Source organism: Vigna radiata, unplaced genomic scaffold (genome assembly GCF_000741045.1).
Source record: "Vigna radiata var. radiata cultivar VC1973A unplaced genomic scaffold, Vradiata_ver6 scaffold_195, whole genome shotgun sequence".
NCBI lineage: Eukaryota > Viridiplantae > Streptophyta > Magnoliopsida > Fabales > Fabaceae > Vigna > Vigna radiata.
Genome location: NW_014542195.1, coordinates 85,673 through 101,364, shown reverse-complemented (window position 1 = coordinate 101,364; position 15,692 = coordinate 85,673). Strand labels below are relative to the sequence as shown.

At 34.0% G+C, this 15,692-nt stretch overlaps 1 protein-coding gene across 1 annotated transcript; it reads left to right on the top strand.

Moving 5' to 3' along the window:
• Positions 1 to 413: 413 nt before the first annotated feature.
• On the top strand, positions 414 to 3,106 carry LOC106779326. Its single transcript, XM_014667417.2, has 2 exons — positions 414 to 690; positions 1,888 to 3,106. Exons 1-2 carry the CDS (start codon positions 506 to 508, stop codon positions 2,930 to 2,932), a joined length of 1,230 nt encoding a protein of 409 aa, XP_014522903.1. The 5' UTR covers positions 414 to 505; the 3' UTR covers positions 2,933 to 3,106.
• Positions 3,107 to 15,692: the final 12,586 nt, after the last annotated feature.

Below are 15,692 nucleotides of genomic sequence, written 5' to 3'. Positions count from 1 at the left end.
ATCTATCAATTATTTGTCCCTTTTAAATTAAGTTTATAGTTTTATCCCTAAACTAAAACTTTATCATTTACAAAATTATCAATAGTTAAAAATAATCTTCAACAATTTAAATTTCCTGTTATTAATGTAAAATATAATCCGTGGACTTAAAAAATATTTATTTACAAGTCTACAATTTCTATATTAAAATTAGTTATTATAAATGCTACTTACATAGAAAATATTTGTTTCATAAAATATAGAAAATTAGCTCACATACAGAAAAAAAAAAAAAAAAATCATTTCATCACTCATTCATTATTCCGTTGAACAAAAACGGCCGCGGTAATGTTACTAATATGACCGTTACATAGAGGGATCCGAATTGTGAATGTTTTTGAATTTTGTTGTTGTTTTATTGTTGTAAGTACAACAATAGGTGACTCTTAAACAACTAGTTCCCACAAAGGAAAGACACTCTTTTTCACTCTTCTCTCTCTCTTTCTCTCTCTGCAGCATCATCATCATGAGCAGACAAATCACGAGCCCAGTGATCAAAGAAGAAGACGAAGGAACAAAGGAAGTGGTTCAAGAAAAAGAGGAAACGGTTCAACAAAAAGGGGAAGAAGCATCTCACCCTTACGCCTTTCATGTCTCTGGTCCTCGCAATTTGACCAACCTTAACTGGAGAGACCTTATCAGTTCTAGTTGGTGGGTATATTCTTTTCATGTTTTCCTTTAATTCTTCTGAATCTGAGATAAATTTAGCTTTTTTGGCATGTGGTTCTTGTTTTTTTGGCCTCATTCGGCCAATGGTTGAACTTTAACTTGGCTTCTGGGTGTGGTTGTAGCGCGAACGTATGTTTTCTTGATGTCTGATTTGCTTTGAAGCTAATGTTGTGATGGGGTTTTAGTTTTTAGCAAGAGCCTGCAACGTTTAAAAACTGGTTTGTGGTGAGTTGAATTTTGGGGTATGAGATTCAAGGAAATATGAAATGCAAAATGTTGAAATTTTAGCATAAGGGTTTTGAATTTCAGTCTTTTGGACTGAGAATTTTCATCAAATGGCAAACATAGCAATTTCTTGGAGATCATCTATCTGATTGTTTGATGTGTATATTCTTTTAGTTTCCTTATATTTTGATCATTCATTTGCCTTATTGGTCTTTGCTTTATGTATTAATCAGGGCCTAATTTTCTTACTTTGGAAGGCCTAATTTGTTTCGAAGTTGAACTGGTTTGTTTATAACATTCATCCATAGTTGCTTTATTAAGAAGTATTTGATATAGAATTTTTGGTCTTATCATTCATTCCTTATGTTTAAATCTCCATTTTGATACCCAATTTCTTAGTTGTTTTTCTAAAGAAACAATTCATATAACGCCTTTAGAATATTTAGAACATGGATCTGATCAGAGTGTGGTATTGTTATTACTTTAACATCTATAAATTGTTAGTCATGTCTAATTCAGTTTCAAATATTTGAAAACAATAATCTTTTTCTCATTCATTATTTCTCGTCTATAAAACTCTTCACTGTATGGTCTATGCTTGTAACTCTGAGAGTATCATATTTCCCATTAACTCTAGCAAAAGTACCTTATAATCCTGATAGAAAAGCTTTCAAGCTATACTGGGTTGGAGTACATTGTTGCAATGTATGTGTACTTAGGGCGGGATCAAGGCCTAAGCATGCTATAGGCATCCAAGAAAAGAAGGCCTAATAAATACTTTTTCTTACTGCATTAGGCCTTCAAGAAGAAAAGGCCTTAAAAAAATTGTTTAGTAATAATTGTTTTAGACTTTCAAGAAATTAAAAAGCCTCAAAAATCTCTTATTCTTTATACTTTAAGTTTGTTTTAGGCTTCCCAAATCCTTGTACTGACGAGTATTTTGTTTGTATGCAGGAAGGATGCAAATTACAAAAGAACTGTGATTGCTTGTTTTATACAGGCAGTTTACCTGGTTGAACTTGACAGACAGGAGAACAGAAGCCCAGAAAATGCTCTAGCTCCAAATTGGTGGATTCCCTTCAAGTACAAACTCACTCAAACACTGATTGATGAAAGAGATGGATCCATTTTTGGTGCAATACTTGAATGGGACAGAGCTGCAGCAATGGCTGACTTAGTTCTAATTAGACCAAGTGGTGCCCCAAAAGCCGTTTTAGCTCTAAGAGGAACATTGCTCAAAAGCCCTACAATGCGCAGAGACATCGAAGATGACCTTAGATTTCTGGCCTGGGAAAGCCTGAAGGGCTCTGTCAGATTTAAGGTAGCTCTGGAGGTACTAAAGTCAGTCTCAGACACATATGGAAGCAGCAATGTTTGCATTGCAGGGCATTCATTGGGAGCTGGTTTTGCTCTTCAAGTGGGAAAAGCATTGGCAAAGGATGGCATTTATGTGGAGACACATTTGTTCAATCCACCTTCTGTTTCACTGGCCATGAGTCTGAGAAACATTGGGGAAAAGGCTGAGTTGGTTTGGAAGAGACTTAAATCCATGCTTCCTTCTTCAAGTAGTGAAGAAGGTCAAGGTATTGGCAATGGTGGAGACAAGACTCTGAGCATAGGATTGAAGAGTTGGATACCACGGTTATCTAGCTTCAAGAATGCTGGTTTTGGGGTGGGAAAATGGGTTCCTCATTTGTATGTAAACAACAGTGATTATATATGTTGCTCTTACACAGACCCTGAATGCTCAGAGGAGAAGAATGATGGTGACAAGGAGAATGTTTGTCCGACAAATGGACATGGACAAGTTGCAGCAAAGTTGTTTGTGGTGACTAAGGAAAAGCAGAAGTTTCATGAAGCTCATGCCTTGGAACAGTGGTGGTCTAGTGATGCACAACTTCAGCAGGCGAATAGCAAACTCATAAGCAGACAGCTAAAATCTTTGTATACAACAACTAGTGTTTCTTCGCAGGTAATGCAGGGAACGCCACCCAGGTAACAATGGATTGGAAAAAGTAAGTACCTAGGTAACAACAATGTTTGTGAAATAAAATCTAGGTCTTAATTATTATACTTTAGGCTTTCTTATAATCTTCCTCCAAACAGATTGTACCATTGTTTTTCCTTACAATGAAGTCATTCTTTTTAAGCAGAGATGCTCAAGTATTATTGAGATACTGATCAAAGAGCTAATTCATTATTCAAAATTATTTCGTCCAATTTCATAACCAAATTACAATTTTATATTATTAATCAAACTAGTTAATGCTACCTTTATTGATCAAGCTAGTTAATGGTTTTCATAATCAAAAAATACGCGGTCACCGATTTCAAGAGAATTTTTTTCGTAGCAAAATATTATATGATTTTTGAAAATTATAAATCTTAGGAATTATGTTCTTTTGGTTTGGTTGATGAAAACATATCTGGAAATATTTATATAACTTTTTTAAAATAGAAGGGTGATAAATCATTTTATTAAACTTTTTATTTTATCGTAATATTGATTTACTTAATAAGAATAACATTGTATTTTTCTTTTTCATTAATTTTTTTATGTTACATCTGAAAAGTTTGAATTTCACCCTTCATGTGAGAAAGTTTTGTGTGGAAATTTTGAAGCAAAAAAACTGAGTAGTTCTCTCATAAATAAGTTTCGTCATGCATCTCCAAAATTTCAACACTATCTTTTTCATTAATAATTTTGTACGCCAATTAAGTAAATATTTTAATTGACTTTCTAGGTTTTTTTTCATTTACTTTTTTTTTTATTTAATAATAATAATAATAATAATAGTAATACTAGTAATATTAATAATAATAAAAAAAAAACAAAATTAGTAATAATATAATTATAATAATAATATTATTATTAAAATAAATAAAATATATAAAACTTTAAAAATCATAAAAACTTTAACTGGTTCAAAAATTCCTTATCTCACGTTCGAAAATCGATTAAAAAAAGAGGTTTAAACCTAAATTTTTAACCGGTTTTCAAACCCAGATTTTTATTTTTTATTTTTTTCTTAGATTATTTTTTTATTTAATAATATAATAAAACATATTAAAAAATCAAAAAATAAAATTTAATATTTTAAATTAAAAAACAAAATTAAAAAAATATTAAATTAAAAATTTATTTGTTTTAATTTAATAATAAAAAATTATTTTTTTATTTAATAAATGTTTAATTTAGTTAATATTTATCATATAATTTAATATATATTAATATTTTCATTTATAAAATATTATTTATTAAAAAATAAAAACAAAAAAAAACTTAAAAATAATTTGTTAATCGTATTTGGAACATATTCAATCTGATACATTTATATTCAGATTGAAAATATGGTGGTTAACATATTTTTTTAAATTTTTTTGCTTTTAGTTTTTTAATGTTTTTAAATAAATAATTTTTTTAATTTAAAATATTATATTTTTATTTTTTTAATATATTTTAGGTTTAATACCTCCCTTGGTCCTCGTATTTGTGTGAAAATATCAGTTCGATCCTCAAGTTTTGAACTGTCTCAATTGGGTCATAATTTTTGTAAAAATGCACACATTTTACCCCAACCGTTAACTGATCTCAAAGTTTAGCTGACGTGGTATGCTGACGTATTGGCTTAATCCCTTCTTGGTCCTCGTATTTGTGTGAAAATCTCAGCTCGGTCCTCAAGTTTTGAACTGTCTCAATTGGGTCATAATTTTTGTAAAAATGCACACATTTTACCCCAATTGTTAACTGATCTCAAACGGCGTTAAGTTTAGCTGACGTGGTAGCCAGAAGACATGCTGACGTGTATTATTTAATTATATGAATTATTTTTTAAAATAAGCAGTGCTTCACGTGGCACAATGCCTATTATTTAGTTTATTTGGATTAAGGATTTTATTCATCTCTATTAGAATCAGGGATTTTACAAATATTATTAGGTTTAAACCTCTTTTTGGTCCTTAAGTTATAAACCGATGTTCAGTTTAGTCTCCGTTTTTTAAAATGTAAATCTTTAGTCTGCTACATCTTTAGATTACTCCGATTTGTTTCTTAATAATAACAACACTTTAGATTGCTCTTTGTACTTTGACCATGAACATCAAAAAGGGACTCATTTGATACATCTTTTATAACTTAGGAACCAAAGATTTACATTTTTAAAAGCGGGAACTAAACTGAACATTCGCTCATAACTTAGGGACCAAAAAGAGATTTAAACCTTATTATTATTATTAAATAAAATACAAAAAGGGTAAACTAAAAATTTTAATAAAAATCCTTAATCGGCTTTAATTTCTTAACTGCTTTACAAAAGTCAAGTGAATAAATTTCTTAACTTACGAAAGTCATAGTTATTAATGAAGGGATGATATTAGAATTTTGGAGATACAGAACCAAAATTTGGAAGTGCAGGGGAAAACTGCTTAAATTTGGAAGTGCAGGGGAAAACTGCTTTTGGGTTGTTTTACGGAAACGTAAACCAGTTTCCACTTTGTGATTTTGGAGAAAGTAAAAGTTTCTCTTTTTCAAAAGGATAATGATATTTAGACAACATTTTTTTAACAACATTTGAACATTGATTACGTGTTAATCTGTGATGGTCAATAGTGTTTATGATTATTATTATTGATTGTGGAGTAATTTTTAACCAATCACAGATTAACACGTAATCAATGTTCAAATGTTGTCAAAAAAATGTTGTCTAAATATCATTATCCTTTTCAAAATATCACTTGAGGGTGATCAGAGGTGATTGTGAGAGAGTGATTAAGTGAATTTGAGGATAATAGTTTTGTTGTTTATTTGAGTGAATTTGGAGATAAACGAGAGTGAATTTCGAAATAAATTTTTTTAATTTGTCATATAAACTAAATCCTACATCAATTCTCACAAACTTTATTTTAAAATTCACTCCCGTTTACCTCCAAATTCACTCAAATAAACAACAAAAAAAGTTACTCTCAAATTCACTCAATCACTCTCCCTCAATCACCTCCAATCATCCCAAGTGAACACACCCTACATGTTTTTTTCTTTATCTCTAATAAATTATGATATTTAGTGCGTAGTAATTTTATTTAACCTTGTCGCTCCTAATAAATGTCTTATTTTACTTGTAGTCCTAAATTTTATGCAACTAAAGAGGCTTATTAGGAACCAGACGGCTTACTTGTTCATGCACCATTAGACAAGCTTCTAAATGTGACAACAAGAATTATGTATGTGACGTCCATTTGGCTAGGGTGTTACAATCTAATTCTTTTCGTTGTCTCCATTGCTCTAGACAATCTAAATTTTATATACATATCAAAACTTAAGTACACGAATGGAACAAAGATGATGAGTATTGGGATGAGTATGAGACATATATGTATATACACATCTTCGTCTCAATACTTAAATAAAAAATCAAAGTATTACATATTCCTAATAAATTTGGTAATTTCTTATTCAAATGGAATGAGTTCAAACAACATCAATAAGAACGAGTTTATTTTTCGTACCTAATGGATATTTGCTTTGTATCATTATAAACTATAAAAAACACGCATGTGATTAGGAGTGTTTAGAATTGAAGCAATCTAAAACAATAACTCAAAATCCATCACAAAAAAAGTAACCAATTACAGTTGGAATTTCTTTTTGGATTTATTTAATTTTTCCAGAATAAAAAGATTTGAATTAGTTTGAGGTTTGAAAATTTTGAACTGGTCCAAGTTCAACCAAATCTAATCAAAATCAAATCTACTGAAGATCTTATGGCCATGTTAGAGGTTGTTATATAGGTACAAATCCTGTAGAGTTTCCATGAGATGCCCCTGTTTTTGGCAAGGATACCATGCACACATGATTTGTTGGAGATTACATGCGGCAACCATGAGCTAAACATATTTGTTGGTTGATGTAAGTTCAATGTTTAAAAACTTTGTATTTCTTACCTAATATTAATATTAATATATATATATATATATATATATATTAATAATTTATTAATATTTAATTACATGTATGGTTTGTGTTTGGATAAGGGAAAATATGATACATATAGATTTTTTTTACCCTTGACTCATTCATCCAATGGGTAACAAAAGAGAAAAAACACTCACCTACATCAACCTTACTCTAACGAGGGAAAGAAAACAAATTTATTTTGTTTCATACGTCGTCCATCTTTATTTAATAACCTATAAACTAGACTATTTAAATATGTTGTACTAACTAACATAGGCATCATAGTTTGTTGCTAGTTCTATTACTACTAGAAATGCGCTAAATATTGAAGGCTAACAACCAACGACTTTTGGTCTTTCCTTCGGTAAATTTGATTTACCAAAAGCTTTATCGAATGGTATAAGAAATGGTGTTTATGGATGGCTTATAACCGTCGGTAAATGAAATTGACTTTAGCGAAGGCTTTTGACCATCGGTATAAACATGGACTTAATAAAATCAGATTTGGGATTTCCTTATCCCATTCTGCCAAATTGTTTTCGCGCAAGCATTCTTCCTCTCTCCCTCTACCCTAAGCATCTCAGAGTTCACCTAATCCCCCAAACACTAACCCCTTTTTTCTGTGATCAGTGTGTCATCGTGAGGAGAGTGTCGGTGAGGAGGGTCGTGAGGAGAGTTTAAAATCTTCGATCAGTGTTTGTTGACGAGGTTGTGAGGAGGTTCCTGTCGCGGAGTGAGGAGATTGTTGTCATAACGTGAGGAGGTTGTTGTCGCGGCGTGATGACGGTGTTGTGTCGGCATGAGCAAGTAATGGGTGTCGCACCCCATACAAATTTAATGTGCATAAAGAATGCAATATAGACTAGGTAGTGACTCCTAGGTTGTCTCTCAAGGACCAAACTGTGGTTCGAGAATTAGGTCAAACGTGTAGTGGGGGGGGGTTTGTTGAAAAGTTTTGTGAATGCGGATAAACAAAATCAAAACACGAATGCAAACAACAATGTAAAAATAGATGCAAATAGAAAGGTAAACACAGAAGTAAAACGGAATCAAATACAGATTAAAAACGGTAAGTCCAAGTATCGTTTTCCCAAAGGACTCTTAGGTCTTAACTTTCATGTAACCTAATCGCGTAAGACTTGAGAAGAGAATAAAATTGGTGGTTATATGCAAAGAACAAAAATAAACATGCAATGCAGTTGATTCAATTGGTTTTGAGAAACTATGGATGAATAATGTTGTTGGGGTTTACAATTTCATCTTATCCACTCTCATATATCTACTCTTCTTATTTAATTCTCTTATTTATCTAATTGCCATGCATAATTTCTTATTTACCCTTAACCCAATCCCTTGGTGAAAAGAGCCTATTATTAATTACCGACTTGTTATCCCTAGCCACCCCTAGTAACCAATAATGCAATGCGATCTGAAGCAATTACAATTGACCGTCCTACCCTTATCCCTAGGCAATATTGGCATAATCAAGGAATTTTCCACCAGTTCATGACATTACCGTACGTCCCCATATCGGTAAAGACAAACATCTTTTACTGAATGAGTTAAACAATAAAAGCATTGAGCACAGATGAGAACCCAACAATTGATAAACAAGTATATGACAAGCATATGAAATAAATAAGAATTTGAATATATGAGAGTTTCAAAAGATTACAATGTTCCCCAACAACAAAGGGTTTAGTTCACCATAATCATGGTGAAACTAGATGAAAATAATGAAAGAATGGAAGAAATAACCCTAAACTTGGTTGAATGGAGCCTAAGCATCCAAGGAACCTCCTCCAAGGTGTGGAATAGCTCTAGACGTTTCTCTCTGCCAAAAGAACCCCCTTCTAATTCGTACTGGGGCTATATATAAGCCCAAAAAGATAACAGATAGATTATAGAAAGATTTACAAAATCTAACTAAAAAAACAGACAACTGCCCAGGCGCCTAATTTGACCGCTCAACGGTTTGCCTCTTGCCGTTCTGACCGCTCAGCGGTCAGTTTTGCCATTGAGCGGTTTCCCTCTAAACGCTCTGAGCGCTCAGCGGACTATTCTAGCGCTCAACAGCTTGCTTGACCCTTCTTTTCATCATTTTTCTCCTTCTTTCATGGGTCTAAGTCCACCTTACTTCACTTCCATCTTCAATTCATCTAAAAACCCTGCAAAACAATGCAAAACAAGCATAATATCGCCAGAACCAACTTTTGACTCTCACAAGACTCAACTAAGTGTTTTCCTTGATTAGAGCTCATTCTAAGCCATAAAGGTGTGTTTTACTATCAAATTTAAGTATGAAAATAACTGTTTTTAGACCGTTATCACTAAGCTAACATGAAAACGAAATTAACAAACCTGAACAGAATAGACAGCATAGTGAACGGAAACAATAAACTAAACGGTCCTAAAGTAAGGTGTGTGAACTAATTAAAATGCATATTAAGCAAATCATAAATCTTGACAATTAAGCTGAAAAGTGAAGGCTTGGAATAAATTTTCAAGGAAAATTCATTAAGTGCTTAAACCAATTAAAATGGACGGCTGAAAAACGCTTAAAGGCTCTTAAAATTCAATGTTGAGCTAAGAAGTAAAGTTCTGAATTACAAATTGAAAATCGTGAATGTTGAATCCATGAGCAAGCTGCTTCCGAGTGCACATCCATGCCAAATGAAAATGAGCATCAGGGCCTCCTCCTAAATTTAATCCGCGTGTTTTTTAATATGTTGGACTTCCTTTCAGACCATTTAATTTATTCCCCAAGAAAGTGCCACTTTAAGAAACCAATATCAACGGATCCTTATAGCCAAGCTGTGAGCTCCACTCCTGTAGCCCGTCACACCACAACGTTCCACACTTGCAAATGGAAGGACGTCACTTTGCTTGTTTGTAAAAGAAATTTGGTGCAGTGCTTGTATACTAAATAAAAGAAAATTGAAATTCTTTTCAAAGAAAAGGAAATGACACTAAAACATGTGCTTTCTTCATCCTCCAAATGCAACATCAATACACATTTTTAAGAGCTCCCCAAAATAAACATTCCAGGGCCAGCCTAACAACAAGTGGCGGCCTCCATTTCTCAAGCAAACTCATTGCAGCTCTTTCTCTTAAAAGAAAAGTAAATCCAAGCTTTTTATCCCAAATAAACCACCGCTACATTCTAAAGAAGTAAGGAATTGAGTGCTACTCATTCAGCTTCCAACCCTCTTAGCACGTCCCATCTTCAATCACCCACCTAATCCACCTCTCACTCCAACAAAGTAGAAGAAAAGCTACACGTTGCAGCCGTGACACCCAGCTTGTCTATCCATCAATCAATGCCCATGTGCATAAGAGAAAAGTAAAGCAGCAAATTAAAAGAAAGAAATAAAATGCATCTCACAACTATGTCATTCAGTGTTCACACAATGCAAAAGAGAAGAGAAAAATGCTTCTTGATTCAACCAATACCCAAAACCATGAACAACAAGAGCTCCTGGAAAAGAAACGTTCAAAATCCAAGTCTAAGAAAAATTAAGTGACGGTTGGAAGCTCCTCAACCTTAAAGGTCATGTGTCTTCAAAATAGGGGTGGGGTCCACCCTAAAAGAAAACCCTAGGTGGTGACAAGTGTCTTCTTACTAACTGGGCTCAACAACAAATTTCAAAAATTGGCCCACAATGTAAAAGTTTGTCTAAAAATCCTAAACTACTAAATTAAAATGCAACTAATTCTAAATTGCTTATGGGAGAGTCTTGAATTAATTTGCCTCATTCCTAACTCTCCAAAATGTATCTCCAAAATTTTCCCTGCAATTGACAATGCAATTAATTAGCTCAAAAAGTTCAAATTAATTAAAATTAGAATTTCCGATAAAATTAAGCACAATTAGCAAAAACGGAAAAACACCAGACATTTAAGCACAATTCCCTGATTAATTCTAGTACAATAAACTAAGTGAAGTCAATAAATTATTGACTCATCAAAATAGACCACACTTAGTCTTTTGCACTCCTAGGCAAAATCAAGACGCAAATCAAGGAATAGTTCAAAGGACATCAAGGAAGTGACACAAACTCAACATGCAGAAAAAAAAGACTCACAATGAGAGAAACAAAATTACACAGTTCTCAAGGAATCTGGACAAAGAAAGGAAGTAGACTGTATCTCACACAGAATCAAGGAAAGCAAATACTCATGAAATCATCCAGGCAATTCCAAGCATGGCAAAATGATCAATCAGCTCAAGATGTGAATTAAAAACAACAGAACCTATCAGATGCATTATCAGTGTTTCTCTCAAGTGTTTAGGTAAGCAATGTCAACTCAATGCACTCAAGAAAGCAAACACAAACAGACTTGACAAGCCTCTAATATCAACACTCAAAACATATGCATGTTCGAATAAAAAGGTCTTATATGGATGTAATGGGGCCAAGGATAAGGGAGGATAAATATGGATAAGAAGCTATAAACCAAAAGAAATAAAGGAGCAATGGGGAACAAATGTAAACACAGTCAAATCACACCCAAAACCTCTAATTCAATCCTCTTCTTGACTCCATTATTCACGCAATTTATTTTTTCGTTTTTTTGTATTTTATTTTATTTATTTTTTCTTTTTTTTTTCATCTTGTCTGTTCTCTTTTCTCTCTATTTAGGACACAACTCCAACTGACAAGATACACAACATACTTACAAAAACAAAACAAGAAGAGGAACCAACTAGCCAGTTCATCAAAATCCCCAGGGAGACCACACTTGTTCCCAAAACACTTCCAAAGCTTCTAAGGTTAAGGTATTCATGGTTTTTCACTTAGGGCTAGTGTTCGAGCTTCAAAACAAAGAAATGAGGAAAGTATAGGCTCAAAATGGGTTATCAAAGGAATATAACATGGTAGGCTCATCTGGCTATAAAGGCTCAAGAACAAAACTGCCTTTATCACTTCCAAACATGCATATCAATCAAGAATCATCAACAAGAGTCAAGCCAAGGCATATGTGCAAGCAATCAAGAGACATATCACACACAAGAAAGAATATCAAATGGCTCAAATTCTCACATAGGTCATTTCTGTCACAATCAATCACCCTCTCAAACATCATAATCATCTTCCCAAGCAAAGAAAAGCAAGGATTTCCAGCCAATTAGAGTATCAATGAAGTGAAAGACACATCTACAACCTAAACAAAGTCTAGAAATCAAGAGAAACATGCAAAAGTGTACACAAGACACAACAAAAACTACCTAGAAAACAAAAAAAAAAATTAACGCAGAAAACATAAACTAACAACGAAAAATCAGAATCTCCCCCAATAGACCACACTTAAACTACACAGTGTCCTCAATTTGTCACAAGCATAAGATAAGAAATCATAACAGCCAACAGATCATGGACAAGTGCAATGGAAGTGAGGAAACGGGGAGAAGGAAAGAGGAAAACTCCCCTGGTCATGGTGGCAGTTGCCAATTTTGGACTTTCGGGGAGATCTCTTCCACCAACGAATTCAACAAGGAAGTCTTGACGAGGAACTGCTTCAGTCTCCATATTTGATCAAGTAGGGAGATGTCCTCCACAGCTGGATCTAAGAAGCAGTGATTGTTGATGAGCAGGTTCAGCTGATGCCTATTAATTTTCAAACTGTTATGTATACTGACACCCTTGTCTTCCATAGTGGGTATGTGTTGTTCAACTTCATATGTACCTCTTGCAATAAGGTTAGTGCAATGTAGCTCCAAAGAAATGACATGTAGAGGTATAACACCCAATCCAAATGTAACAGGTTGAACCTCAAATATACCCTCAGAACATGAATCAATTCCAAATGTAGAAACAATATCAACAACAGGCTTAGATTCATGTTCAATGCATGAAGAAGAAATATTCAGACAAGATGGAAAAAATTGTTTCTCATCATGCAAAGAGTGGAAATACAAAGCATGCTCATCAACATCATAATCATCAACATACCTATCAATAGCATAATCATCAACAATAGAATCAATCTTAGGTATGCTTACCTCCACTTCCATGGGTGTGGCTAAAGTGGTGGAAGATGAAAGTGGTCTACCTATCTCAAAGGTGTTGCTCATACCTGCTTGGTCCTCAAAATTTTCATCAATCTCCTCTGGTGCAAGAGTAGGAACATAGGAGGTTGGGAAAGTAGGTGGCACAATACTAAGCTCATGACTCTGCTTCCCATCTCCTATGTGGATGGCACCAACATCATCTAGAAGCTGAACAACCTAAAATGGTGATTCCTATGAAACATAAGATTGTTCCTCAATAAACTGCGTGGCCATCTGCCCCCACAACTCACTCAATGTAGGCTCAAAAGAAATAGAAGGTTGGGCAGGTGCCTCTTGCTGTTGTTGTTTCCTCTGATTTTGCTGCTATGGTTACCTATTATTGTAGATGTCTGGAGCATAAGCTAGAGGCGCATCATGAGCAACACGGTGTTGCAAAGAAGGACAGGCATCTGTATAGTGGCCACTGGAGGTGCTGGTTTCTGGTTGGATGCCAACTGTGTCACCAAACTCAAAAGAGAATCAAGCTTGCTTTCCAAATTCCTATCAGCAGCGGATGAATCTGAAACTGCAGCTGTTGTGATGCATCCATTATGGAAAGAGTCCTTATTAATGAATGTGAAGATTTAAATGAAGAGGAGGACAAAATGATTGAAGAGTGCATTCAGGATTTGAAGGCAACAAAAGAAATTCCAGCAAAAAAGGCTATTTTTGAAAAAATTGCACCTAGAGAAAAAGTTCAAGAAAGTAAGATTGAATTGAAAGAACTACCATCGCATTTGAAATGTGTGTTTTTGGAAGATAATGGAGGAAAGCCAGTTATTATTAGTACTTCATTGTCTCCACAAGAAGAGGAAAAGTTGGTGGAAGTTTTAAAAGCAAACAAGGGTGCTATAGGCTGGTCAATTGCAGATCTTAAGGGTATAAGTCCCACATACCGTATGCCCAGAATTCTTATGGAGGAGGATTATAGGCCAGTAGCTCAACCACAGAGGAGACTTAATCCTGTCATGAAAGAGGTTGTTCGAAAGAAAGTATTAAAGTTATTGGAAGTAGGAATTATTTACCCAATTTCTGACAGTAAATGGGTGAGTCCAGTTCAAGTTGTCCCAAAGAAAGGAGGGATGACTGTGATTCATAATGAGAAGAATGAACTTATTCCTACTCGAACAGTCACTAGTTGGCGAATGTGTATTGGTTATAAGAAATTAAATACAGCCACCAGGAAAGATAATTTTCCCTTGCCTTTTATGGACCAGATGTTAGAAAGATTGGTTGGACAAGCTTATTATTGTTTCCTAGATGGCTACTCTGGATATAATCAAATTGTGGTAGATCCTGAAGATCAAGAGAAGATGGCCTTTACATGTCCTTTTGGTATATTTGCTTATAGAAAAATGTCATTTGGATTATGTAATGCTCCTGCCACATTCTAGAGGTGTATGCAAGCAATTTTTGCAGATTTGATGGAAAAAAAATATAGAAGTCTTCATGGATGATTTTTTAGTATTTGGGGATTCTTTTCAGAGATGTTTGATCAATCTTGATGTTGTTCTCAAATGGTGTGCTCAAACAAATCTTGTTTAGAATTGGGAGAAATGCCATTTTATGGTTACAAAAGGAATTGTGTTGGGTCACAAGATTTCAGCCAGGGGGATTAAAGTGGATAAGGCAAAAGTGGAGGTTATTGAAAACTTCCACCACCGACAAATGTGAAAGGAATTCGAAGCTTTCTAGGCCATGCTGGATTCTATCGAAGATTTATTAAAGCTTTTTCAAAGATTGTTAAGCCATTGAGTAATCTGCTTGTTAAAGATATACCATTTGTAATGGGTCCGGAATGTGTGCAAGCTTTTAATGTTTTAAAGAAAAGCTTGATTTTTGCTCCAGTAATTGTGGCTCCAGATTGGAATAAAGATTTTGAGCTCATGTGTGATGCTAGTGACTATGCCATAGGTGTTGTGTTGGGACAAAGAAGAGAAAAGGTATTTCATGCTATTTACTATGCTAATAAAGTTTTGAAAGAAGCCCAGCTGAATTATGCTACTACAGAAAAAGAATTTTTGGATATAGTCTATGCATTGGAAAAATTTAGATCTTATCTTATTGGATCTAAAGTGATTATTTATACGGATCATATGGCTATAAAGTACTTGCTGACAAAGTCAGATTCAAAGCCACGGTTAATTAGATGGGAGAAAGAAATCTGGGAGTCTTTTTCAGATGAAACTCTCTTGCTGATCATTTATCTTGGCTAGTTAATACTGAAGTAACAAGCAAGGAGAAAGAAATCTGGGAGTCTTTTTCATATGAAACTCTCTTGTACATTCAGCAAAGGCCATGGTTTGCTGACCTGGCCAACTTTAAAGTTGCAGGTGTTATCCCTGAGGAATTGAATTGGCAACTGAAAAAGAAGTTTTTACATGATGTTGTTAAGCCATTGGCAAGTGTACCATATCATTATCAAGTAACATAATTGGTAAACCCAATATCATTCTTCATAAAGGACTCTTAGGCCTTATTTTTCATGTAAACAAATCGCGTAAGACTTGAGAAAAAAAATTAAGTTGATGTTTCTATGCAAAGAACAAAAATAAACATATAAATGCAGTTGATTCAATTGGTTTTAAGAAACTATGGATGAATGGTGTTGTTGGGGTTTATAATTTCATCTTATCCACTCTCATATATCTACTTTTCTTATTTACTTCACTTATTTATCCAATTGTCATGCAAACTTTCTAGCCTACCCTTAACCCAATCCCTTGGTGAAAAGAGCCTATTATTAATTATCGG

What these genes read in the sequence shown, in the direction of transcription:
- LOC106779326 (XM_014667417.2), top strand. Translation starts at nt 506, where the DNA reads ATGAGCAGACAAATCACGAGCCCAGTGATCAAAGAAGAAGACGAAGGA. An exon ending in GACCTTATCAGTTCTAGTTG is followed by an intron (nt 691 to 1,887) that starts GTGGGTATATTC and finishes GTTTGTATGCAG; the next exon opens with GAAGGATGCAAATTACAAAA.